Source organism: Crinia signifera, chromosome 3, assembly GCF_055691185.1.
Source record: "Crinia signifera chromosome 3, ASM5569118v1, whole genome shotgun sequence".
Classification (NCBI taxonomy): domain Eukaryota; kingdom Metazoa; phylum Chordata; class Amphibia; order Anura; family Myobatrachidae; genus Crinia; species Crinia signifera.
The window spans coordinates 86,861,085-86,887,741 of NC_139219.1; the positions used below are offsets into that span (position 1 = coordinate 86,861,085).

General features: G+C 43.7%; 1 protein-coding gene across 1 annotated transcript in view; it reads right to left on the reverse strand.

Moving 5' to 3' along the window:
- MTHFD1L (methylenetetrahydrofolate dehydrogenase (NADP+ dependent) 1 like) overlaps positions 1 to 26,657 on the reverse strand; it is a 225,309-nt gene that overhangs the window by 99,944 nt on the left and 98,708 nt on the right. The window contains exon 20 of the mRNA XM_083176162.1: positions 9,107 to 9,218. Within this exon, the coding sequence (XP_083032288.1) occupies positions 9,107 to 9,218 (112 nt within the window). The remainder of the gene's footprint in view (positions 1 to 9,106; positions 9,219 to 26,657) is intronic.

The following is a 26,657-nucleotide window of genomic DNA, read 5'->3' on the forward strand; positions in this document are numbered from 1 at the left end:
ATGATGAATAAAAATGTTTGCTTGCCAATTTTCACACCAATTTTGACAAATTCACTTGGCACTTAAAGGGCACAATAGAATCCAAATGATCACAGCACACAGCAATATCTCCATCTTGCCATTTCACTGGACTGCTTTCAGGGCCAGCTCTATAGCATTAGGGTGCCAGGATCAGAAGGTGAGTGTGGGTGGGGTGGTGGTAATGTTTATACCTATCACAAAGTTGATTATGTTTATGAGGAAGATACCCTTATTTCACTTAATGCCAGTGGCAGCTGCAGAACTTCTAAGATGCAACCTCCACACTTTCACTTGAGGAGCTGGAATTGAGGCATTGGTGACAGTGTGGGGTTTGGTTGGGGAGGGGGGCACAGGTTTTTCAAGTTATGCCTAGGGTGCCAAGTAGCCTTACCCGGCCCTGACCCTGTAATACTACTTGAATGTTTTACCTCAGTCAATGAATGTAAAAAAAAAAAAAAAACAACAAAGGATACCCCCAACTAAACAGGAGCATAGGGTTTGGTAGTTTGGGAAAACAAATCCAAAATGTTTGCATTATGCCAAACTAGCTCACACCAAAAATAAATAAATACTGGTCAAATATGCTTTCTCAAATCCTGGCTAATTCCAACTAGCTGTACTTTTCAAGACAAAAGGTGTTTTACACCGAAACGCGTTGACAGCCAGTGTGGAGAGTGAGCAGCCATCACGTCTTTTTACCCAACATTGGATGTATGTATAGATTTTTTATTATTTTTTATATTTTTCAATTCTTTATGTTTTTTTCGTTTTTAAGTCCTGTGTTTGACCACTGTGGGTCTTATAAACTGTCGTCTTGAAATTGTGGCATCCTACCATCACGGGGATGGAGGATTTTTAAAGTGAAAATAAAGAACTTTTTTTACGGAGAAAAAAAAGTCTGCCTTGAATTGTTGAAAAAAATCCCATGTTCTGGGAAGGGACTCTGATATATTTTTCTCTTTTTACTCTGTGCATACCGGCCATATGTCTGGAAGAGCAATTCCCAGCAAAACACCAGCAGCACAGAGCTAAAGAAAACGCTACAGGAGTATAGACTTACTCAATCGTAAGTCTGGGTACACCATTATAATCATTATTCAGATCATTCCACCACTACGGGGTACAAAAATTCTGATCTTGTTTCACCCGGTGAAGGATAGATGTCCATAACTTATGAGCACATAAAGATACCTTTATGCACATGTAAAAAGCACCACTCAGTGTGAGTCCCGGTACGGATGTACATTTAGATCACCATATTCTTCTGGTAAAGAATTCACTGCTTTATAGGTCTGGGATAGATATATAAGGAATTGTGACGAGACACTGCTTGTTTTTTCTGCTTAATTTATATACACTTTGGATGTAGAAATCCTGATCACTACAAACACCTGAAAAGGACACAAAAAAGGCAAAGAACCCGCTATGGGCTTAGATTTCTTCATACTAACCGTGAGTGGGGTACGTCTACTATTATTCACTACACCTATATATGTATCGGATACATTAATAAGGAAAAGAAACCTTTATGTGTGCCTCCCCCTTGTTACAAGTGAGTGAGGTGCGCCTATAGGATTCCTTTCCCATGATATACTTTTAGGATCTCACACTATAAAGTAAACAGAGTCACACATTGTTGTTCACTTTTTATTTTGTATGGTATATACATCACTGGGAGTCAAGAAGGAGGCCGTAGAGAATCCATTAACGAAACAAGTACCCGCTACATGCACATACAGTGCCATTCACACTATGAGTAGGTACGCCCATCTATGCCTTCCTACGTCGCTCCAAACAGCAGAATTCGAATTATCCTCCATTGAGTTTATATCTAATTGGTGGTTTTTTTTGTTTGATTCATTTCCTGAGAACCACCGGATAAATCAACAGAAAGACTGAATGAAATACTGATGGCCAGAGAAACATCTGGACTGGTTGCGCCTCAGAAAGTTTGGAAAGTCCACTCTTGTATTCTCTTTGTTACTGTTTTGGTTATTTGGTGATAACTAGGGATAAGTATGAACCAAAGGCAGCATTGCGCCAGGGAAGGGTCATATCCTATATCTGTGTTTTGCATATTGTGCACTAGTGTTGCTTGCGAGAACTTGTGCATGTCCAGTGGAGCCATCCAGGAGGTGAAACAAAGCTCATAGGCTCTAGGCTGGTCTGTATTGTTTCCGGTGTGGCTTGAAAGATCAACTGTTTATAGGAGAGTATCCAATAGTATTGACAACCACTTTTGTACAGGTTACATATTTTATATACTACCACCATTTGGACTACGCTTACCATGTATACCAAGCTATATTTGATTTATTGAAACATTGTGCAACATTGTCCCCACTATCAACTATATTGATATAGTTATAACTGTATATACACAGAAATGGAAGATTGTCTGTAACTCACGCATTGACTTGGATATACTGTATATCTGTATTTTTGGTACTTATGTAGTATCTGGGCGCCCGATTTAGAAATCGGGTCGGATCGGGCACATCGCATGCGACCAAATCGGATGCGATGCGATGGACCCGATTTTTCCATAGGATTCAATGTTAAAATGGTCTGAGTCCATTTTAACATAGAATTCAATGGGAAAAAGGGGTCCTTTTCATACCCCTACTATCCAAGTGGGCATGGAGTTGGATATAAACCTGTGGCGAGCGTAGCGAGCCACCGAGCCCGAAGCGTGGCGAGCGAAGCGAGCCCCGCGAGGGGACGGTATTCTGTGTCCGCTCGCCACGCTTCGGGCTCGGTGGCTCGCTACGCTCGCCACAGGTTTATATCCAACTCCATGCCCACTTGGATAGTAGGGGTATGAAAAGGACCCCTTTTTCCCATTGAATTCCATGTTAAAATGGACTCAGTTCATTTTAACATTGAATCCTATGGAAAAATCGGGTCATCGCATCGCATGCGATATGGTCGTATGCGATGCGATATCGCATCGCATCTGATTGTATGCCTTAACTTAAGGCATACAATCAAAAAATCAGGCGCCCAGATACTACATAAGTACCGTATTCTTATACACAAGGATTGGAGATCACAGATGGATGATATATGTACTATTCTAGCACATGACATACCTTGATGCTATTTGGTCTACCATCTCTTTTGCCATTTTTGTTCTTCCTGTTCTGATCTGTATTTTTAATGCTTACCAATAAAGACTTGTTTGATTCAAGCATGAACCAGCAAAAAGAGTCTTCTTTCTCTAATTTTTATAAATGGTTTTGTTTTCTGCTTCGCCTGGATAAAAAGGTGGAGCAGGAAAAGCTATAGGGGCACAATCTAAGGCCTGTAAAATATCTCCAGTATAACTAACTCTATTCAATGCTCTTACCGCGAGTAGCACTGATAGCTCGCAGTCAGCATATTCAACCGCCTCCCCTTCACTAGCCGTTTCTGCCTCGCTGGTTCTTTTCAGCGAGGTGGAAACGGCGAGTGTGCACATCAAAGTGGCGGGGCTTGACACAAAATACAGCTGACGCGCTGCATTTGCGGTAAACCTTAATTAAATATACTGTATATTCATGTGCTGTAAGTAAATAAACCTTTATTTTAAAAGTTCACATTCCAGTTCACCATAAAAAGATGGCGATTGCTACACGGTGACACACAGCGAAAATCACTTAGAAAGCAATTCGCCATCTGATCATTGAATACACTCACGGCGAATCACATCGAAAAACCCATTGAAAAACCACAGCGAATTGCTGAGACTATCAGACAGTGAATTGTCCGTCATTCACTGTTCGCCGCCGGTGAATTATGCACGTTGAATAGGGCGAATCACTTTTTCAGTAAAAAGATTCACCTTAGAGCATAAAAATAGCACACATTCGCCGTAGAACAGGGCGAATCAGCCTCATTGAATACTGCCCTCAGGATTGGAGTTTCCCAACCCCGGGATCATGCGCAGTCTAATGCTGGGTAGCATCTGAACACCGGCTCAGCTCTCTGGTTGCTCCAGACCCAGCATGCGGCTCTACACAGCATGATGTGGTCAGAGGTGACACTGCGCAGACCCCACTGCCTGGTGTGGGAAGGGTGCGTGTGAGCCTTTTTCAACCCTGAATCCCCAGATTGAAAAAATGCCCCGTGATTGGCATCCCTAGTCATCATATATGAAAACGAAAATAATCAAAATCTATTATGGATTTGAAAAAAGTATGCAAAGCTGGATAGGAATTAATTGGTGAAAACAAAATAAAGTTGTGATAAAAGCAGGTGGCCAGGAAATGAACACATAAGAAGCGGTTAAAAGAAAATTACCTGTTAAGTGAGGAGTAAACTAAGGCTGCTTAACAAAATCTGAGAAGTGAAAACATCAATAAAATTGATTTGCAGTTACACATAAAATGTTCGCCCTTCATAACAGGAAAAGAAATAAAAGCAGAAGAGAAAAAAAAAAACACTTTCCATGCGCTAATGCAGTCTTCTGTTAACAACCAAGATCAAGTGCTTAATTGTGTCAAGGAGCAACATATGCACACATATGGAAATGTAAGGCTTAAGAATAGAATAGCCGCGCGCTGGAGGCACCAGTTATCCTTCTCTGTGCAGGCTGCGCCGTTCTGTGCCACTTGAAAGGGGAGGGCAGCAGCCGGGACTCACCACTGGGGGCCGCAGCCGTTGTTCTGCTGCCTGTTCCCGGCCAAGGGGCTGATATGCTGGGGGCATCCACTTCGCCTGCTCCGTCCTCCGCTCCTACCACTCAGGGCTGCCAGCGGGACCTCCAGGCTGACCCGCTGTAGCCGGTGCTACTCCCCCCGCCGGGCCGATGGGGTCACCCGGCGACAGGGGCTCTCCGTCTCATTCTCCCCCTGCATCCGCACCACGCTGAGCTCCCCATCGCCTGGGAGCCGGGGGATGGGAGCACCGAGGAAGCATGCATGAGCTCTCCTGCATGCGACCATCCCCGGCCCCCACCGGGTGCCTTGAAAATATTTTGATGCTCTAGGGCGCCGTGATTTAAACAAGTTTGGGAACCACTGATATAATACTGTATATGAAATTTTGTGCCATAAATCTATGATTGTGGATTGATAGATCAGATCTAGATAGACAGTCAGAAGGTCGAAAGGTTCAAAAGATCAACATTTTTGTGTCAATATTGACATAAGTCATTAATTAGTTTAATGTATCAACTGGATACAATTATATAATTGGCAGGGGGTAGACAGGTCCAGATTGTACTAGCAGCTAATGGCGGAATGCTGGTGGTCAGTGCAGCAGGCTTAAGGTTTCATACCTCCTCTAAGACCTTGACTACTTTAGAGAAAGGACAAAACAATTGGAATTACCAATAGCATTTACCTAGCAGCTGCTAGTACCACTCTTAAAGCCATCTACCTCCTTCCCAGAGACATTCTGCAAGCTGAGAAACGCTAACTGCCAGCTCATTAGCAGATTTACTGCTTACTGAGTTCTGGTACTTTGTACAAGGTAAAGGCCCCCATACAGTAATCAGACTTGTCCTAAGGACAAGTCGGACCTGATTTTCCCGGCAGCACCCCGGGAGGAGTCACAAACTATTAAGCACTTGATGTGCCAAGTTTTGCATATGATAAATCGCATGTGATTTATCATATGCAACTCACGGGGAGCTGCAGGTGGAGGGTGCAGCGGACATAGAGGCGGCAGGCGAGTGATGCCGGTGAGGATAACGAAGAGCCGGGCACTGGCTGCCCATTAATTTGTAGTTTTTTTTTCTTTCTTTGAGCTCCCTGCTCCTCCTGCCCGGCTCTCCATTCCCCTCACCGATGTCCCTCGCCCACCGCCTCTGTGTCCGCTGCCTGTGCCCACCTCGCAGCGTCCCCTGTCCGCCGCCTCTGTCTGCTGCCCCTGCCCGCCTCGCAGTGTCCCCCGCCGATGGCTGCACATAAGATTTTGCGAATCTTATGTGCAGCCGGTCTAACTTCCTGACTCGGGACCACGCATTGTGTTGAACAGGATGTCTACACATGCGATTTGGGACGATTTTACTACCACTTCCATCGGAATCGGGTGAAATTGGGCCCAAATCGCATAGTGTATGGGGGCCTTTACATCTCGCTGGTGCCCAGCTTCATTAAAAATGGGAGTTTAAATCCAATGGCTAACGTACACATATCCTGCCATTATCCCATTTTTCTTTAACTTAGCAGCTCGGTGGGTATATGTTCCCTCTGTGATAACTGTACTGTCTCTGCTTATATTGTTACTTGCCTGGCTGCTGCAATGACCAATGGCGCCGACGATGGCTGCCTAGGCGCTGTGCAGCTCAGCGTATATATGTTCCCTGTGTCTATATCCCCAAGGGTACATCTATTGTATACCTGTATGTGATATGTATATCTGTACTGTCACTGTTTAATTGTACCTAACTGGCTGTTGCACAGCAATCCAACTCAAATTCCTAGTATACGCAAGTATACATGGCCAATAAAGCCAATTCTGATTCTTATATTTCCACTTGCTGCTGTGCAAAACCAGGCAAACAAGTAATTGTCTAATTTGCATTGGGGTGTGTAAAGCTTTCTACACAAATTACCATTTCTTTATAACAAGACAATAATAATAATAAGTACATACCTAATAAACATGAAGAAAAAGCATAATGTTGAGAAAAATAAAGAAATGGTATACTGAATTTCACTTGTCTTTCACCTGCTGCAACATAGGCCCTGCCCAAAAGACTGGAAAACCATTGCAGTTAAACAGTTAATATAAAGAACATCTCCTGCAGTAGTAACAGGTCACTGCCAGTGAGGAAAGCTTTCAGAGCAGAAACGTTGTCACATTCATAAGTCTGAGAGAACATTATAAACAAGGGGCTTACAGTTCAAAGCTACTCACAGAAGGAAAACAGAAATGTGTGGTATGTGTGGAATGTCTTCAGTTACCACTGTGCTATATCTAGAATAGAAGAGTATATTGCTTTTAAATTCCTCCGTATACAACTCGTATAAATAAAGAACTACAGCAAAGACAGTTCCAATAAGTAAGATTTTTTTTTTTAAGCAGAACATGCCGAGGGTGGAAAATAAGGGCACAATTAAAGACTTCAAATAGTTCCCAAGCAGATCCCAGAGAATGAAAGGTATTGAGTACACCCATAAAAGGGCAGTGTGTTGTGTTCTCCCCAGGAAGGTACCTGCTTAACTGTAAGATAATCTGGAGAACTGTTATGATAACTGACCAATAGTTTATTTAGCGGAGCATGAAAGGTCATCTGACTGTTTAAGGCAATGCAAAATAAAAAATGAATAAAGCAATGGGGATGGTATTGTTCAGAAGACAGGATGTTTATATTATGGAACGTAGCAGGGGAACGGGCAATAAGCAATACAGTGATTTCACAAAATGAAGGGCCCCTTACCAGTATTCCCATACTATGGGAGACGGCATGATAAAATCATAACACATGTTCACTTGCTTCTCAGATGTTTTCTTTATCTGACATTTCAACCTTTCAAACAAAGAGCTTTTTCATCCACCGAATGGAATATCATTAGCCCACCTTGGTTAAAAGATCTGAAAGATGGGATTTTTCATTTCTTTTACAGTGTTCTAACCTCAATTTAACCTCCTGTCATTTCCCTGTAGAACCTGTGAACCAGACTGGCCACCAAGGTGATCAATGGTAAATTTCAGAGGCTAGATCTAGAATCTCACTGGATCGCTTAGAAAATGCCCCTACATCGGTCCGTGTGAGGGGGCATAGCGATATTGATGCATGTCGCTATTGCCCCAGCAATTAATATCCAGCATGCTATAATCGCCAGTGTCAGGGCCAGTGTTCTCACAGAGAACACTGACCCTAACAGATCGCTCAGCGGAACATTGCTGTGCAGTGCTGTGTGCGATCTAGCGCACATCTCCCCATGTATAGGCCCCATAACTGGATCCCTATCATAGCATTGTGTCAGACAGAAGGGTTATTGATTTATCAAACATCAGCTGTAAAAGCAGGTGTAAACAGCAAGATGTCACCATAGAATGACACAGATCGCTCTTTTGTGCATAGTTTCTACCCAAAGATGACAATGTTTATAAGCAAATAAGACAATTTAAAACGGCTCATACAACATGCAGTAGTTATCCTACTGTGTGGTTTTCCCATTTAAAACAATAATGGAAATGTTAAAATCCGATTAAAAGTTAATTTCTCAAATTGACAATTTCCATTCTGTTACAGTCTTCACATAGGGTTAGTTGCTAACGGCGAAGGGAAGTAGAACTATCCGGCATCTGTACAGATTCGGAGTTTTGGGATGCCACGGTCAGTCTACTGACTGCCAGTCTATCACATGTATTCCACCGTAGACATCTACAGTGAGATGATGTATTTGGATTGCTTATGTTCCTGTGACAGTGTTACCATTTGTATCCTATAAAATACTCATACATTATGGGGCACATTCAACTAAGTGTGAGGTCTGTAGGGACCTCACACAATGAGAATCCACAGCTGGTAGGAAACATTGATTATTATTGTATTCAAGTAAAAATATGCAGTGTTTCCAATACAGTAATACCTGGAGATGTGCAGCCACACAGCACGCAGCGCTCCACCAATAGCTTGCAGCTTACGGACTCTTGCCCATTACTTACACTTAAAGTCTGAGCTGAAGAACATTTACCTAATGTGGTTGTCACCTATCATACAGTAACGAATACATGATTACTGAGAGAAAACCATTTACAGGGATATCCTATTCGCCGCGATTCAGAGGCTCACTCGGGGCGATCCGATTAGATCCAAAAAGCAGCTTAATGGGGATACTGCTTCAGGCAAAAGAGGCCAAAACCCAGAAAATGGCCCCATTTCCATTGAACACTACATTGAGGGCTACAGCATCTGAAAATATACAGGTTTCACTGGACATGTGTGTATTTGTGAGACCTCATGCTTTCTATCAGGTGATCCATATTTAGTAGCCTGATAAACAAAAAATTGCAAAAACATTCAGAAAAAGTGTATAGGAACCGGAGTATTTGCACCCAATGTTTTATTGGGGATAATAGAACATCTGTTACTAATAAATGTGCATGACTGTAATAAGAGCATTGAGCAGGTACAGTGAGGACTTACCCACAAAGCCATTCTCTCCCACTAGTTTCAAGGCAATCTTGTCTGCCAATACGGAGGAGCTCCCATGTGCAATGTTAGCGAAAGGCCCAGCATGGACAAACACTGGTGTCCCCTGTTAAAAATGTATGCAGTTAGTCATATTGTATATAAATTTACATTTACAAACTCTAACAGGTTATTATAATAATGGTTACACAAACAGATACTTTATCACGCAAATGCACCCGCTACTTACGATATGTACCCCCATTATGAACAGTAATGGGGATATACATACAGCCAAACAGAGGGAGTGATTCAGTTCTCAGCAATATGAGGTCACAATGCAGCTACTTACAGCAACAAAACTTATGTAGCGCAATAGCGCTCATTATCACTATGGGCCTGATTCAGGACCACTCGATAAGCAGCGGTCATTCCCTGCTTAGTGAACGGCTTAACTTCGTCTGCCGGGCGAATCTCCTCGGAGCATGCAAATGGATGTGTACACTGACACATCCATTCACATGCAAGCGTCTTGGCTGACTTATATTTATGAACGCCCTGAGTGAAGATGGGGAGGGTGCTCACATCATTTGGCGTCAGCAACCTTCCCCAAGCAGGGAACGTGGCAAAAGCCTATAAAACGCTGGCCGTTCCCCTGATGCCGCCCCCTCCCCTACCCATGAGTGTGATACTCGCCGAAGGCGTTTGCACAGACCCGTACCATCAGTTCATGGGCGGAATTAATTCAATAACGAGTGATGTTGAATCAGGCCCGATGTATCACTATGGCTGGCACAATATGCAGCCATTACAAGTGTTCAGACAGCACATTGTCTGCAAGTGGATCACCCTACCAAACTGATCAAGGGAAGACAACGTACAAAGGGGGCGATTGGCTCGCTAAAAGTCAAATTCGGTTCGAGGAGGCGTTCACACAGAAGGGGGTCAACAGTTATTGGACAGGGGGCTGGCGCATGGGGACGTGCCCACAAAATGGTGGGTGCGCCCAGAAAAACGCTGGGCATCCCCATACAAACGCAGGCGGGTTTAAAGCCTGCACAGGGTGGGCACCTAACGTCACAGGATGTCAGCATCCGTCCCGTTCTCTGACATTTCCGGGGCAGACTGACTTATTTGCGAACGCCACAAAAATGATTCCATGGAATGGATTTTGTGGCCGCAGTCTCGCATGCGAATGGATGGGTTAGTGTACAAATCCTATTGTAAAGCACAACAGAATTTGATGCGCTATATAAGAAACTGTAAATAAATAAATCCATTCGCATAGCAGTGTATAGTCGCTGAATCAGGCCCACATTCTGAACCTCTAATGTGCTGCAGAAAATGCTCTGCTTGTACTTCAATTCTACAGTGATTGCACTGAGTGAACAAATTGTGTGTCCCAGGGACCACACCCACCTTGTAAAATTGGGGTCCTATGCTACAGATTGTGGGTCCCATCAAATATTAAGGAGGTTAAGGGCACGCAGCAACTGGGACAGTGCTGGGGGGCAGGTAGCAGTTAGGGACTACGGAGTTAAAAACAAGCAGCAGCAGCTGGTATAGATATAAATGAAAAAAAAATGTATAGGGGTTCATCCACAAAGCATAATCAGCCATGGGTTCTTAAAACTGGCACTGGATATAAAAATACAGGGAGGAGGGAGGCGAGTAGAGGTCCTTCGCATTTTAAGAATCAGAACTGGGCTTCAATAGAATGACACGGCCAAGGGACACACTTGATGGGGTCCCATGGCCAAGCCATTAAGCCACCCTAATTAGTCAGCCCAGGTTGGGGATACTTAAGGTGGCAGGGACCCTCCAATTGTCAACCTGTACTGCTAGTTATTTTTGCCATTACAGGTCGAGTCCCCCATATCCAAATCAGACGTCTTTTTGAACATTAGTTTTAACCCAAAGCTTCCAGGATTATATTCCAGAGTTAGGGAATGCCAGATTCGCAGCACCCACTATCAGGGCATTTAATGTGGACTTTGGTACAAGCCTCCTAAGACTCTAACAGAAATCTGCGTTAACAGCAGCCAGCAGCCTGATCACAACTGAATAGCCCCAGCAGATCATATAGCCTACGGACATTAACCACGGATAATTGAATCTAGCCCAATGAATGACAGTAATTTTTCACATTATTTTGTAATCATTTTTGCATTAAACCAAAGTTTGTGTACACTGAGCCACCATAAAGCATGTGTATCACTTTTTTAATCACACCTAAAAAATTCCCTATTTCAGAATACTGTACTTAGTATTTCTTAATTTTGGAAATGGGAGACTTAATTGGTTTCTTTAGGGTGAGGATTTAGATTCTGCTGATTGTAAAGAGTGTATTCCCAAGGCAGTTTGGCTGTAGGTAAGTGGCCAAATGCTTGCGGAATGAAGCACATTACTTGCTTTAGTGGCCATTGTGATTTGGGAATATACGTTTTGCAGTCTTGTGGCATTGGGGTATTTTATGTACTGTTAAGGTTAATAATATATCTGATTTTCCTATAGTCCAAAAGGACCCCCATACACTTATTCAAGGCCTCACATGCAATACCTCTCCACATGACTCGGCAGCTCCGTCATCTAGATTGCAAGTGATACATCATATGCTGTCATTTTGCACACGTATTGCATGCGTTCCCATTCATCGTCCTGGAACATGATGTATCCTTGGTTCAGCTGTGACTATCTCTGGATTGGATATGCTGGACTGTACATTGGATTGGAATTTTAAGAAAGGGCATATGATTTGACTCTTCACACGATTTATTGTTGCGATGTGTCGAAATCGAGTGAAAAAGGACCAAATTGTACCAGTGTATAGCCACCTTTAGCATAAAGGCATACACTGGAGCTTATACTTAGAGGACAACACCTGATGTAGGGCTAACTTTACCTGTGCTAAAATCCATGCTTTGTTATATCGTTAGTTTCAAGCCCATGAACAGCAGGCACTGTTTATGTAATTTTAACCAGTTTTAAAATAGAGCAATCGGATAACAGCACCTGGTTCCGATAAGGAACCAGGTGCATTTGATAGCAATGTCTAGTATGACCATAACGTGTAAGTTTCTTCATAGCAGACCATCCTTAAAGGGACCACTGTTAAAGGCACACTGCTGGCTCACACCTGACTTTTTTTTTTTTTTTTTTAAGTCTTGGGTTTGCATCAAAGAGGAGTTACACAACTCATTCTACAAAATTCACAACAGCCACAGCAGCATCTCAGCTTGGGCTTGTGTTAAACATTTTTAAACAAGCCGAGAAACAAAGTGTTTTTTGCATTATGGAACCCTTTTGTTCTTTCAGGTTTGTAGAAATATTCTGAACTTGGCTTACATTTTTTTTTGCACACGTAAATCAATGTAAATTAAAATAGGATGCTATTATTTGTATTTAGTCATGTAAATCTATGTGCACAACCTTAAAAGAAGTTTTATACATGGACAAGGATTTGGGCAAAGTTAAAATTGGTTGTCTTGCGGCAATAGATCAGCTTATATTTATCAATTTTCAGAAACACTCTTGGTACGGTTTTAAAGAAGTCTAATGCGGCGTATAGTCGCTCAGCGCCAGGGGCGGGCGGCGAATTAACCTTAATCAGGCCCACAGTCTGAACCTCTAATGTGCTGCAGAAAATGCTCTGCTTGTACTTCAATTCTACAGTGATTGCACTGAGTGAACAAATTTGTGTGTCCCAGGGACCACACCCACCTTAGAAAATTGGGGTCCTATGCTGCTGTTTGTGGGTCCCATCAAATATTAAGGAGGTTAAGGGCACGCAGCAACTGGGACAGTGCTGGGGGCAGGTAGCAGTTAGGGACTACGTAGTTAAAAACAAGCAGCAGCTGGTATAGATATAAATAAATAAAAAATGTATAGGGGGTTCACCCACAAAGCATAACTAGCCATGGGTTCTTAAAACTGGCACTGGATATAAAAATAGAGGGAGGAGGGAGGCGAGTAGAGGTCCTTCGCATTTTAAGAATCAGAACTGGGCTTCAATAGAATGACACGGCCAAGGGACACACTAGATGGGGTCCCATGGCCAAGCCATTAAGCCACCCTAATTAGTCAGCCCAGACTGGGGATACTTAAGGTGGCAGGGACCCTCCAATTGTCAACCTGTACTGCTAGTTATTTTTGCCATTACAGGTCGAGTCCCCCATATCCAAATCAGACGTCTTTTTGAACATTAGTTTTAACCCAAAGCTTCCAGGATTATATTCCAGAGTTAGGGAATGCCAGATTCGCAGCACCCACTATCAGGGCATTTAATGTGGACTTTGGTACAAGCCTCCTAAGACTCTAACAGAAATCTGCGTTAACAGCAGCCAGCAGCCTGATCACAACTGAATAGCCCCAGCAGATCATATAGCCTGCGGACATTAACCACGGATAATTGAATCTAGCCCAATGAAGGACAGTAATTTTTCACATTATTTTGTAATAATTTTTGCATTAAACCAAACTTGGGTACACTGAGCCACCATAAAGCATGTGTATCACTTTTTTAATCACACCTAAAAATTCCCTATTTCAGAATACTGTACTTAGTATTTCTTAATTTTGGAAATGGGAGACTTAATTGGTTTCTTTAGGGTGAGGATTTAGATTCTGCTGATTGTAAAGAGTGTATTCCCAAGGCAGTTTGGCTGTAGGTAAGTGGCCAAATGCTTGCGGAATGAAGCACATTACTTGCTTTAGTGGCCATTGTGATTTGGGAATATACGTTTTGCAGTCTTGTGGCATTGGGGTATTTTATGTACTGTTGAGGTTAATAATATATCTGATTTTCCTATAGTCCAAAAGGACCCCCATACACTTATTCAAGGCCTCACATGCAATACCTCTCCACATGACTCGGCAGCTCCGTCATCTAGATTGCAAGTGATACATCATATGCTGTCATTTTGCACACGTATTGCATGCGTTCCCATTCATCGTCCTGGAACATGATGTATCCTTGGTTCAGCTGTGACTATCTCTGGATTGGATATGCTGGACTGTACATTGGATTGGAATTTTAAGAAAGGGCATATGATTTGACTCTTCACACGATTTATTGTTGCGATGTGTCGAAATCGAGTGAAAAAGGACCAAATTGTACCACTGTATAGCCACCTTTAGCATAAAGGCATACACTGGAGCTTATACTTAGATGACAACACCTGATGTAGAGCTACTTTACCTGTGCTAAAATCCGTGCTTTGTTATATCGTTAGTTTCAAGCCCATGAACAGCAGGCACTGTTTATGTAATTTTAACCAGTTTTAAAATAGAGCAATCGGATAACAGCACCTGGTTCCGATAAGGAACCAGGTGCATTTGATAGCAATGTCTAGTATGACCATAACGTGTAAGTTTCTTCATAGCAGACCATCCTTAAAGGGACCACTGTTAAAGGCACACTGCTGGCTCACACCTGACTTTTTTTTTTTTTTAAAAGTCTTGGGTTTGCATCAAAGAGGAGTTACACAACTCATTCTACAAAATTCACAACAGCCACAGCAGCATCTCAGCTTGGGCTTGTGTTAAACATTTTTAAACAAGCCGAGAAACAAAGTGTTTTTTGCATTATGGAACCCTTTTGTTCTTTCAGGTTTGTAGAAATATTCTGAACTTGGCTTACATTTTTTTTTTGCACACGTAAATCAATGTAAATCTAAATTAAAATAGGATGCTATTATTTGTATTTAGTCATGTAAATCTATGTGCACAACCTTAATAGAAGTTTTATACATGGACAAGGATTTGGGCAAAGTTAAAATTGGTTGTCTTGCGGCAATAGATCAGCTTATATTTATCAATTTTCAGAAACACTCGTGGTACGGTTTTAACCCCTTCCTGACAGAGCTAGTTTTTGCGTTCCTGACAGAGCCATTTTTTTCAAATCTGACATGTCTCACTTAAGTGGGGATAACTTTTTTTTGCTTTTACTTATCCCAGTGATTTTGAGATTGTTTTTTCGTGACACATTGTACTTCAAATTAGTGGTAAATTTGGGTCGATACAGTCTGTGTTTTTTTGTGAAAAATACCAAAATGTCGTGAAAAAATGGAAAATTTAGCGATTTGCAAAATGTTAAATTTTCTGCTTGTGAGACAAATAATCATACCACTCAAAATAGTTAATAACTAACATAGACCATATGTCTACTTTATGTTTCCATCATTATTTCAACTTCCTTTTAATTTTTTTGGACACTAGGAGGCTTACAATATGAATAGCAAATTCTCAAATTTTCAAGAAAATTTCAAACACTGATTTTTTTAGGGACCAGTTCAGTTCTGATATGACTTTGAGGGACTTGTATGTGAGACACCCCCATAAATGATGCCATTTCAAAAACTGCACCCCTCACAGTATTCAAAACAGCATTTTGGAAGTTTGTTAACCCTTTAGGTGTTTCACAGGAATTAAAACAAAGTGTAGGTGAAATTTCAAAATTTCATTTTTTTTGCAGATTTGCAATTTTAATACATTTTTCTAAGGAACACAGTACATTTTACTAGAGAAATGTGACTAAAAATTGATTCCCCCAATTCTTTTGTTTTCAAAAATATCCTATATGTGGCCCTAGTGTGCACGTTGACCAAACCACAGGCTTCATAATAGAAGGAGCACCTACTTGATTTTGGAGCCTCCTTTTTATGAGATTATTTTTTAGGCACCATGTAGGTTTCTAGGCACCATAAGATGCTAAAAGTTAGGAACCCCCCCACAAGTGACCCCATTTTGCAAACTACACCCCTCAGGGAATTCATCTAGGGGTATAGTGTACATTTCAAACCCCCAGGGGTTTCACCAATTGTGGTACAACTGGGCAGTGAAAATGAAAAATTACATTTTTTACACAAAAATGCAGTTCTGGCTCAAAATTTTTCATTTTCACAAGGAATGAAGGAGACAAAGCACCCCAAAATCTGTGCCCCAATTTCTCCCGAGTACCGCAATGCCTCACATGTGACCAAAAAATACCAGTTGGGTGCATGGCAGGACTCAGAAGGGAAGGAGTGATTTTTGGATTTTGCAGCTCAGATTCTGGTGGAATTTTGGTGGGTGCTATGTCGCATTAGCAAGACCCCCCAAGCACCAATACAGTGGAACCCCCCCACAAGTGACCCCATTTTGCAAACTACACCCCTCAGGGAATTCATCTAGGGGTATAGTGTACATTTCAAACCCCCAGGGGTTTCACCAATTTTGATACAAGTGGGCAGTGAAAATGAAAAATTACATTTTTTTACACAAAAATGCAGTTCTGGCTCAAAATTTTTCATTTTCAGAAGGTATGAAGGAGAAAAAGCACCCCAAAATCTGTGCCCCAATTTCTCCCGAGTACGGCAATGCCTCACATGTGACCAAAAAATACCAGTTGGGTGCATGGCAGGACTCAGAAGGGAAGGAGTGATTTTTGGATTTTGCAGCTCAGATTCTGGTGGAATTTTGGTGGGTGCTATGTCGCATTAGCAAGACCCCCAAAGCACCAATACAGTGGAACCCCCCCACAAGTGACCCCATTTTGCAAAGTACACCCCTCAGGGAATTCATCTAGGGGTATAGTGTACATTTCAAACCCCCAGGGGTTTCACCAATTTTGATACAAGTGGGCAGTGAAAATGAAAAATTACATTTTTTTACACAAAAATGCAGTTCTGGCTCAAAATTTTTCATTTTCAGAAGGTATGAAGGAGAAAAAGCACCCCAAAATCTGTGCCCCAATTTCTCCCGAGTACGGCAATGCCTCACATGTGAACAAAAAATACCAGTTGGGTGCATGGCAGGACTCAGAAGGGAAGGAGTGATTTTTGGATTTTGCAGCACAGATTTTGGTGGAATGAATGGTGGGTGCTATGTTGCACCAATACAGTGGAACCCCCCCACAAGTCACCCCATTTTGCAAAGTACACCCCTCAGGGAATTCATCTAGGGGTATAGTGTACATTTCAAACCCCCAGGGGTTTCACCAATTTTGATACAAGTGGGCAGTGAAAATGAAAAATTACATTTTTTTACACAAAAATGCAGTTCTGGCTAAAAATTTTTCATTTTCAGAAGGTATGAAGGAGAAAAAGCACCCCAAAATCTGTGCCCCAATTTCTCCCGAGTACGGCAATGCCTCACATGTGACCAAAAAATACCAGTTGGGTGCATGGCAGGACTCAGAAGGGAAGGAGTGATTTTTGGATTTTGCAGCTCAGATTCTGGTGGAATTTTGGTGGGTGCTATGTCGCATTAGCAAGACCCCCAAAGCACCAATACAGTGGAACCCCCCCACAAGAGACCCCATTTTGCAAACTACACCCCTCAGGGAATTCATCTAGGGGTATAGTGTACATTTCAAACCCCCAGGGGTTTCACCAATTTTGATACAAGTGGGCAGTGAACATGAAAAATTACATTTTTTTACACAAAAATGCAGTTCTGGCTCAAAATTTTTCATTTTCAGAAGGTATGAAGGAGAAAAAGCACCCCAAAATCTGTGCCCCAATTTCTCCCGAGTACGGCAATGCCTCACATGTGACCAAAAAATACCAGTTGGGTGCATGGCAGGACTCAGAAGGGAAGGAGTGATTTTTGGATTTTGCAGCTCAGATTCTGGTGGAATTTTGGTGGGTGCTATGTCGCATTAGCAAGACCCCCCAAGCACCAAGACAGTGGAACCCCCCCACAAGTGACCCCATTTTGCAAACTACACCCCTCAGGGAATTCATCTAGGGGTATAGTGTACATTTCAAACCCCCAGGGGTTTCACCAATTTTGATACAAGTGGGCAGAGAACATGAAAAATTACATTTTTTTACACAAAAATGCAGTTCTGGCTCAAAATTTTTCATTTTCAGAAGGTATGAAGGAGAAAAAGCACCCCAAAATCTGTGCCCCAATTTCTCCCGAGTACGGCAATGCCTCACATGTGACCAAAAAATACCAGTTGGGTGCATGGCAGGACTCAGAAGGGAAGGAGTGATTTTTGGATTTTGCAGCTCAGATTCTGGTGGAATTTTGGTGGGTGCTATGTCGCATTAGCAAGACCCCCCAAGCACCAAGACAGTGGAACCCCCCCACAAGTGACCCCATTTTGCAAACTACACCCCTTAGGGAATTCATCTAGGGGTATAGTGTACATTTCAAACCCCCAGGGGTTTCACCAATTTTGATACAAGTGGGCAGTGAACATGAAAAATTACATTTTTTTACAAAAAAATGCAGTTCTGGCTCAAAATTTTTCATTTTCAGAAGGTATGAAGGAGAAAAAGCACCCCAAAATCTGTGCCCCAATTTCTCCAGAGTACGGCAATGCCTCACATGTGAACAAAAAATACCAGTTGGGTGCATGGCAGGACTCAGAAGGGAAGGAGTGATTTTTGGATTTTGCAGCACAGATTTTGGTGGAATGAATGGTGGGTGCTATGTTGCACCAATACAGTGGAACCCCCCCACAAGTCACCCCATTTTGCGAAGTACACCCCTCAGGGAATTCATCTAGGGGTATAGTGTACATTTCAAACCCCCAAGGGTTTCACCAATTTTGATACAAGTGGGCAGTGAAAATGAAAAATTACATTTTTTTACACAAAAATGCAGTTCTGGCTCAAAATTTTTCATTTTCAGAAGGAATGAAGGAGACAAAGCACCCCAAAATCTGTGCCCCAATTTCTCCCGAGTACGGCAATGCCTCATGTGTGACCAAAAAGTGGCAGGACTCAGAAGGGAAGGAGTGATATTTGGAGTTTGCAGCACAAATTCTGGTGGAATGATGGTGGGTGCTATGTCGCATTAGCAAGACCCCCAAAGCACCAATACAGTGGAACCCCCCCACAAGTGACCCCATTTTGCAAACTACACCCCTCAGGGAATTCATCTAGGGGTATAGTGTACATTTCAAACCCCCAGGGGTTTCACCAATTTTGATACAAGTGGGCAGTGAAAATGAAAAATTACATTTTTTTACACAAAAATGCAGTTCTGGCTCAAAATTTTTCATTTTCACAAGGAATGAAGGAGAAAAAGCACCCCAAAATCTGTGCCCCAATTTCTCCCGAGTACGGCAATGCCTCACATGTGACCAAAAAATACCAGTTGGGTGCATGGCAGGACTCAGAAGGGAAGGAGTGATTTTTGGATTTTGCGGCTCAGATTCTGGTGGAATGAATGGTGGGTGCTATGTGGCATTAGCAAGACCCCCGAAGCACGGTGAAATTATGAACCTAATATTCCATAGATGTGTGGTATATTTTAAAACACTCCTTTATACATAGGCCGGGTTTGTCGGGGCAAGTGTCACACTGGAAAATAGTTTGCTTTCTTATTCCCTTTTTATAGCAAACTTTGCACCTTTTTTGTGTCCTGCCCTTTTTTCCAGTGGAGGGGATTTCATCAGGAAAATGCTGCCCTGGTACAATACGGGGGCCAGTACTAGAAGTACTGGGGCCCTCTGCCTGCTGGTTCCCAAATATTAGGCCCTTTATGACTTCCTCTTGAAAGTGCATAAATGTCCCCCTCTGGCCGGTAGAACGGAATAGCACGTAAGCGTTATACAGTGCCATCTGGATGATATACACGGCCACCTTCTTGTACCAGATTTTTGTTTTCCGCAGGGCACTGTACGGCTTCAGTACCTGATCTGAAAGATCCACTCCGCCCATGTACCTATTGTAATCCAGGATACAATTAGGTTTTGAGGTGTGGGTACTGGTACCTCGTACAGGGACGGAGGTGGTACTGTCTCCGTGAATTGTTGTCAGTATAAGGACATCCCTCTTGTCCTTATATTTGACCAACAACATATTTTCGTTGCATATTCCCCTGCTTTCACCCCTTCTCATTACTTGGGCAATGTGCGTTTTTGGGAGGCCTCTTTGGTTCTTGCGCACAGTACCGCAAGCTGCTGTACCTCTTGAACCAAGGGCCTTAAACAGGGGGATGCTAGTGTAAAAGTTATCCACATAGAGGTGATAACCTTTATCCAGGAAGGGGTGCACTAAATCCCAGACAATTTTCCCACTAACACCTACGAGGGAGGGGGGGCATTCTGGCGGTTCAATTCTTGAATCCTTCCCTTCATAAACCCTAAACCTGTGGGTGTACCCTGAGGTGCTTTCACACAGTTTATACATTTTTATGCCATACCTTGCCCTCTTACTGGGAAGGTACTGGCGGAATTTAACCCTTCCTTTAAAATGTATAAGGGACTCGTCGATACAAATAAATTTTTCAGGGATGTACACCTCTTCAAATTTGGCACTGAAATGATCAATGACCGGCCTGACTTTGAATAGCCGGTCAAAGGTGGGATCATCTCTGGGCGGGCACTGTGCATTATCGGTGTAATGTATAAATTTAAGAATTGTCTCAAATCGAGTCCGGGTCATGGCCATACCGTAAAATGGAGTACTGTACAGAACATCTGTACTCCAATATTGCCTAATTTTTGGCTTTTTTACTATGCCCATATGAAACACCAGACCCCAAAACGTCATCATCTCTACTGCATCTACAGGGGTCCACCTAGCAAATGATGACGTGGGGTTTTGAGCAATAAACTGCTGGGCATATAAATTAGTTTGGTCCACCATTAAATTTATAAAATCATCAGAGAAAAATAATTTGAAAAAGTCAATTTCTCTGAGACCTGTGGAATCAAATTGGATTCCTGGCATGGCCAAAAACTCAGGAACCTGGGGCTCAAAATTGTCTGGTGGTGGGGTCCATACGAGATCAATTGTTGGGGGGGGGGTCTCAGCTGCTCTACGGGGGCGTCTTTGAGGGGGTCCCTCATCACCAGAGGAGGAAGAGGAGCTTAAGACGAATCCTTCAAATTCCCCGCTTGCATCACTGGCTGTGTCAGAGTCAGAAGCAAGCATGGCATATGCCTCCTCCACTGAATACATTCTCCTGGATGACTGGGAGGACATTTGGGAGGACATTTGGGATGCCATTTTTATTTTTGTGTTACTGGTAGTGAAATGTTTCAACACGTGTATAGTGTAGGGGGGGGGTACAAACTTTATTTCAACCTGGGGGGAATGTAGTGTGTAATGTGTATGTAGTGCAGAAAAAAAAAATACTTTATACCAAAAAAGAAAATTGAAGGGGTTAAAAAAAAAAAAAATTGAAGGGGTTAAAAAAAAAAAATTGAAGGGGTTAAAAAAAAAAAAGGTCCTGCGCCAAAAATTGAGCACAGATGTTGGTCAGTAACGTCTGTCACTGAACAGCGCTCAAAGGCAACAGGAATTTGATCAAAAAAAAAAAAAATAGATCAACCCTGTGCCGAAAAAGCTGATCAGTGATGTACGTCACTGATCAGCGCACAGTGGCCACAGGACACCCACAAAATCACAGTGTGTGTAAAAAAAAAATTAAAAAAAGACCACACAGCACCCACAAAAAAAAAAAAAAGGTGATCAGTGATGCGACACTGATTACCAGTGAGGGGCAGCAGGTGCACAACCTTTGGTGCAACTGACAGGTATATATAAAAAAAAAAAAACCTCTGTACCCCCAAAAAAGTTGCTGATCACCTCAGATATAGTGATCAGCACAAAAGGCGGGGGCAGCAGACACAAAATTTAGCACTCTCTATCACTCTCTGTCACTATCTCTCTCTATCTCTCTATCTCTCACTATCTATCACTATGACACTGCAGCAGCAGCACTGACAGGTATATCTATATATAAAAAAAAACCTGCGCCCCCAAAAAGTTGCTGATCAGTTAATTTATACTGATCAGCACAAAAGGAGGGGGCAGCAGTCAGTTATATAAAAAATATATAGCACAATCTGTCACTATCTCTCTCTATCTCTCTCTATCTCTCTTTAACTATCACACTGCAGCAGCACAAAATATAGCACTCTGTCACTAGGCCTCTCTATCTATCTCTCTCTCTCTCTATCTCTCTCTATCTCTATCTCTAACTATATCACACTGCAGCAGCACAAAATATAGCACTCTCTGACACTATCTCTCTCTCTATCTCTATCTCTCTCTATCTCTCTCTATCTCTCTCTATCTATCTCTCTATCTAGCTATTACACTGCAGCAGCACAATTTCACAGCACAGTATCTCTCTCTATCTCTCTCTATCTATCTCTCTATCTAGCTATTACACTGCAGCAGCACAATTTCACAGCACAGTATCTCTCTCTATCTCTCTCTATCTCTCTCTATCTCTCTCTATCTCTCTCTATCTCTCTCTCTATCTAGCTATTACACTGCAGTAGCACAATTTCACAGCACAGGAAGGCACAAGTAGCAACAGGATCCAGGAAGCATCCAGCACACTACAAGCACAGATCAAGCAGTGATCAAGCAGTGATGAAGCAGTGATCAGGTAAGTATGGAGCAAGGTTCTGGTCAGTATATGGCGGCAGGTGGGCACGGTGACCGCACTGCACGCTATTCCAGACCGGAATGGCGTCTGCAGTGCAGTCACCGTTAGTTTAAACCCCCCTCCATGGCTGTGATTGGTCCGTCGGTCCGACGGACCAATCACGGCCTTTGGGGGCGGGCGGGGTGAGGTGGGGTGACACCAGTGTCACCCTTACACCCCGCGGTGATTGGTGCTGTACTTTACAGCACCAATCACCTCCGATCCCGTGTCACCGGCGAACGTTATTCGCCGGTGACACAGGAAAACGCTGTGAATGGCTGTTCACACTGAACAGCCAATCACAGCGATCGCCGACGGGGGGGCGGCATCGCAGCCCCCCCTGGGCATGCACGGACATGTCTGCTGTCAGGGACAGCAGACATGTTGAAACTGTCACCGCGTCTATAGACGCGGTGACAGTTTAAATCCATGACGTACATTTACGCCATGTGTCGGGAAGTGCTTCCCGACCATGACGTAAATGTACGTCAAATGTCGGGAAGGGGTTAAAGAAGTCTAATGCGGCACACACGGGGCAACTGAGCCTCCTTGTTGAGCGATGTAGTGTAGCACAGATCGCTCAGCACACATGTGATGTACCAGCGAGGTGTGCTGAGTGATCTGGCACGGCCTGTGTTCTCTGGTGCATGCCGTATAAATCAAGCCCGGTGATGGCAATGCGCCGGTACGCGCATCGCTAGGGGGCCTACACACAGAGCAATCCATGTGCTTAATTTCGAAACAATCACATCGCTTAAAAATAGGGCTACGTGTATGGGGGATATCAATTTAGCCATGGAAGGATTACCGCAGTCTAAGTGATCCACTGATGCTATTCAATTAGCACCAAAGTTGGTATGGAGAGGCTTTTTCTCACCAGGCTGCAGCAGGTAAAACAATCCCAGATAACTCATGAGTAAATTTGTTATCACAGGAATCAGAACTTTTCACAGATTCTGTGCGTTAACACAGAACAAACCCTGCAAATCCTGTGGTCTGTATATCAGCACTGATATGCAAACCAGACCTGTGCTAGAAACACCACAGCAGACAGCGACACCCCAGGCAGGGAAGAGGAACTGCATGGGTTTTCAAATATGGCGGGTGCTAGAATGAACAATACCTATAGCCAATAGGAATTTGTTTGGTTCTGTGCCCTGAAGCTCACATCTTAGAAACTCCATCAGCATAGAATCAGTGTTGACCCAACCATGGACATTTAGATCTTTCAAGATTAAAATCTGGCTTCAGAACCAGAAACTGGTTTAAATTAGAACACAGCCTTTTCAAGGCCTTGGGATAATAATAATTAACCCTGCAAAAATTAAAGACTGGATTGCCTGTTTAAGTTTGACTACAGGAAGACCTATGGTTATTAACTTAACAAGGGGCACTGACAGTTTAAAAAATATATATAGCCCTGCTCTAAAATGTATCACCTAGGTGTCTGTTGTATACTTTAACCACAGGTTCCTGCAAAGGTGAAGACAAACCACATCCCCGGGAGATCCCAGGCGGGCAAAGTGCCTGTAATACCCATTTTAGACATACTAACCGGAATTTTAAATCTGGTACAATCCCGGGTTTAAAAAAATCCCTGGTCCATTGCAGGCGCACAGGACCCACGATTTTAGTGGACTAAAACCCCAGGTAGAGCCATTCAGATATACGCTAGTCCCGGGATTATGCACGTGCAAAATCCTGGGTTTTTTAGGTCGAATCCTGGGAAAACTGACATATTTAGGTTGAATTTACATTTGACCTATTCAATTAAAGTGGAGGATTTTCGACTATCAAAAATTCTGGCATGTTCAAGAGAAAAAAAAAAAAAAACACGTGGATTGGCGAATTACTCACCGACTCACATGTATTTACAGGCACAGGAGGTGGAACACCAAGGGGGAGATTCAATCGCCGTCGAGCATCTCCCGTGGGGGAGATGCTCGACGGGCCCTATTCAATGCTGTCTTCCCCGACAGCATTGAACAGGGTTTCCTGTCAGAACGAGCCCGACATCTCTAGCTGTCGGGCTCGTTCTGCCGAGAACAGCGGGGAAGTGACGAGCTGCCGGCTGCAGCTCGTCACTTCCCGGCCGCTACTCGCGGCCACGCCCCCTTCTCGCCGCTCGGCGGCCGGGACATTGAATCCCGACTGCCGAGCTCCAGGCGAGCTCACCGAGAACGGGACAGGGGCACGGCTGTCGCGCTAGCTCGACAGCCGTGCCCCTGACATTGAATACCCCCTTAAATCTCTAGTTATCAAGGCTTGTAATCCAAAACACAGACAAAGGAGAAGAGTAAAAGCTGGGACTGCATGTGGCATTCAGACAGAATATGCTATAGGCCAAAGCTCCTTTCCTTTACACCAGTTCCCATACATTTTATATTGCCCTATACCAATATTATTTTAACGGGACAACAGATAAAGCTTATTTATAGCCAATATACCATTGTGAAAACAAAAAAAAAGTCTACAACTATAGTTACCATTATGTACACCATGGGGCGCTGGAACGTTTTTAGGTTGGGGGGGGGGCAAGATATAATCTCATTTTGGCGCCCCCTAAATTGCTATATGTTACCCCCCGGGCACTATACACACTGGCAGCGGCATATACACGTGGGCATTATACACAGGGCAGCGGCATATATGCATGGGCATTATACACAGGGCAGCGGCATATATGCGTGGGCATTATACACCGGGCAGCGGCATATACATGTGGCCAGAGACACCAGGACTGACATTAATCCAGGGGTTGTCATTTACTCGTAAAAAGTGGAAAAAGTGGCAGACATAATTACATAAACCTGTTTGGGTGTGAATCCAGGGGTAAATGACAACCCCTGGATCTGTCAGTCACTGGGGAAGGGAGGGTGAGAGGAGCAGCATTTACCTTTAAGTTTTAGTTGTGGCAGCACAGCGTGATGGCTGCTGCTGCGGCTGTTGTAGGATGCTCCCGCGGCTCCCGCCCATGCACTGATCCATGCGACCAGTCTCCCTCCCTACGGCCCGCATCACGCCCGCCAATCACTGTGGACGCATCACATCCACAGCCACTGTGATTGGCGGGCGCTGGTTCTCAACATCTCCCCGCAGCAGTCATCCATGTGGGCGGACGGCTGCGAATAGGAATAGGATTCTTGCTGAGGCGCTAAAGCAGCTGTGCGGGCGGGCGGCTGCGATTAATCAGTTATATAGGTGGACGGGCGGGAGGCTGGATCAAGCTTAATCAGCCCACCGCCCGCCCGCCTATATTACTGATTAATCAGCCGCCCGCCCGCACAGCTGCTTTAGCGCCTCAGTAATTTTGGGGGGGGAAAGCTGCCCCCTCGCCCCCCCCGTTCCGGCGCCACTGTATACACCTAATTGGTTATTGGGATTCATAAGAGAAACAGAATAACTGTAGCTGTGATTTATACGTAGGAGTAGAATGATTTGCAGTAATAAAACATGGGTGCTTTTGTGCTTGCAAATGAGACAGCTACTGATGTCTAGGCACAACATTTTTTGTAATTGTATCAGGTTCAATGTTCAGTTTATTGCTGAGGTAATACACAGTCAGGTCATCTGTGGTAATATGTAGTGTTCATTCTAGCGGATTCAGTACTGAATCCCGGCGGTCGGGATCCCGACGCCGGAATCCCGACAGCCAAAATCCCGACAAGGGGGGGACGTGGATCGCCCCCCCTTGCGGGCTCGCTGCGCTCGCCACGCAGCGGGCCCGGTGCCTCGCTACGCTTGGCACACTAATTTATTCTCCCTCCAGGGGTGTCGTGGACACCCCAGGAGGGAGAATGTGTCGGGATTTCAGCGGTCGGGATTCCGGCGTCGGGATTCTGAACGCCGGGATCCCGACCGCCGGGATTTTAACTGCATCCCCATTCTAGCACCCTTCTTGTAAAATCCTTGTAGTTCCTCCTTCCTGCCTGGGGTGTCACAAACTGCACTGTTCTAGAAGCACCACAGCAGACAGCATCTCAATGTTGAGATACAAACCAGACTGTTGTAGAAACACTACAGCAGACAGCGACACTCCAGGCAGGAAGGAGGAACTACAAGGATTTTACAAGGAGCAGGGTTCTAGAATGAAGACTAATCTGTATGCATTATGTACTGCTAAACACTTTGTACTATCACTTTAAAGCCATATTTGCTCCTGCTGCCTGCTTAAGTACAGGGACTC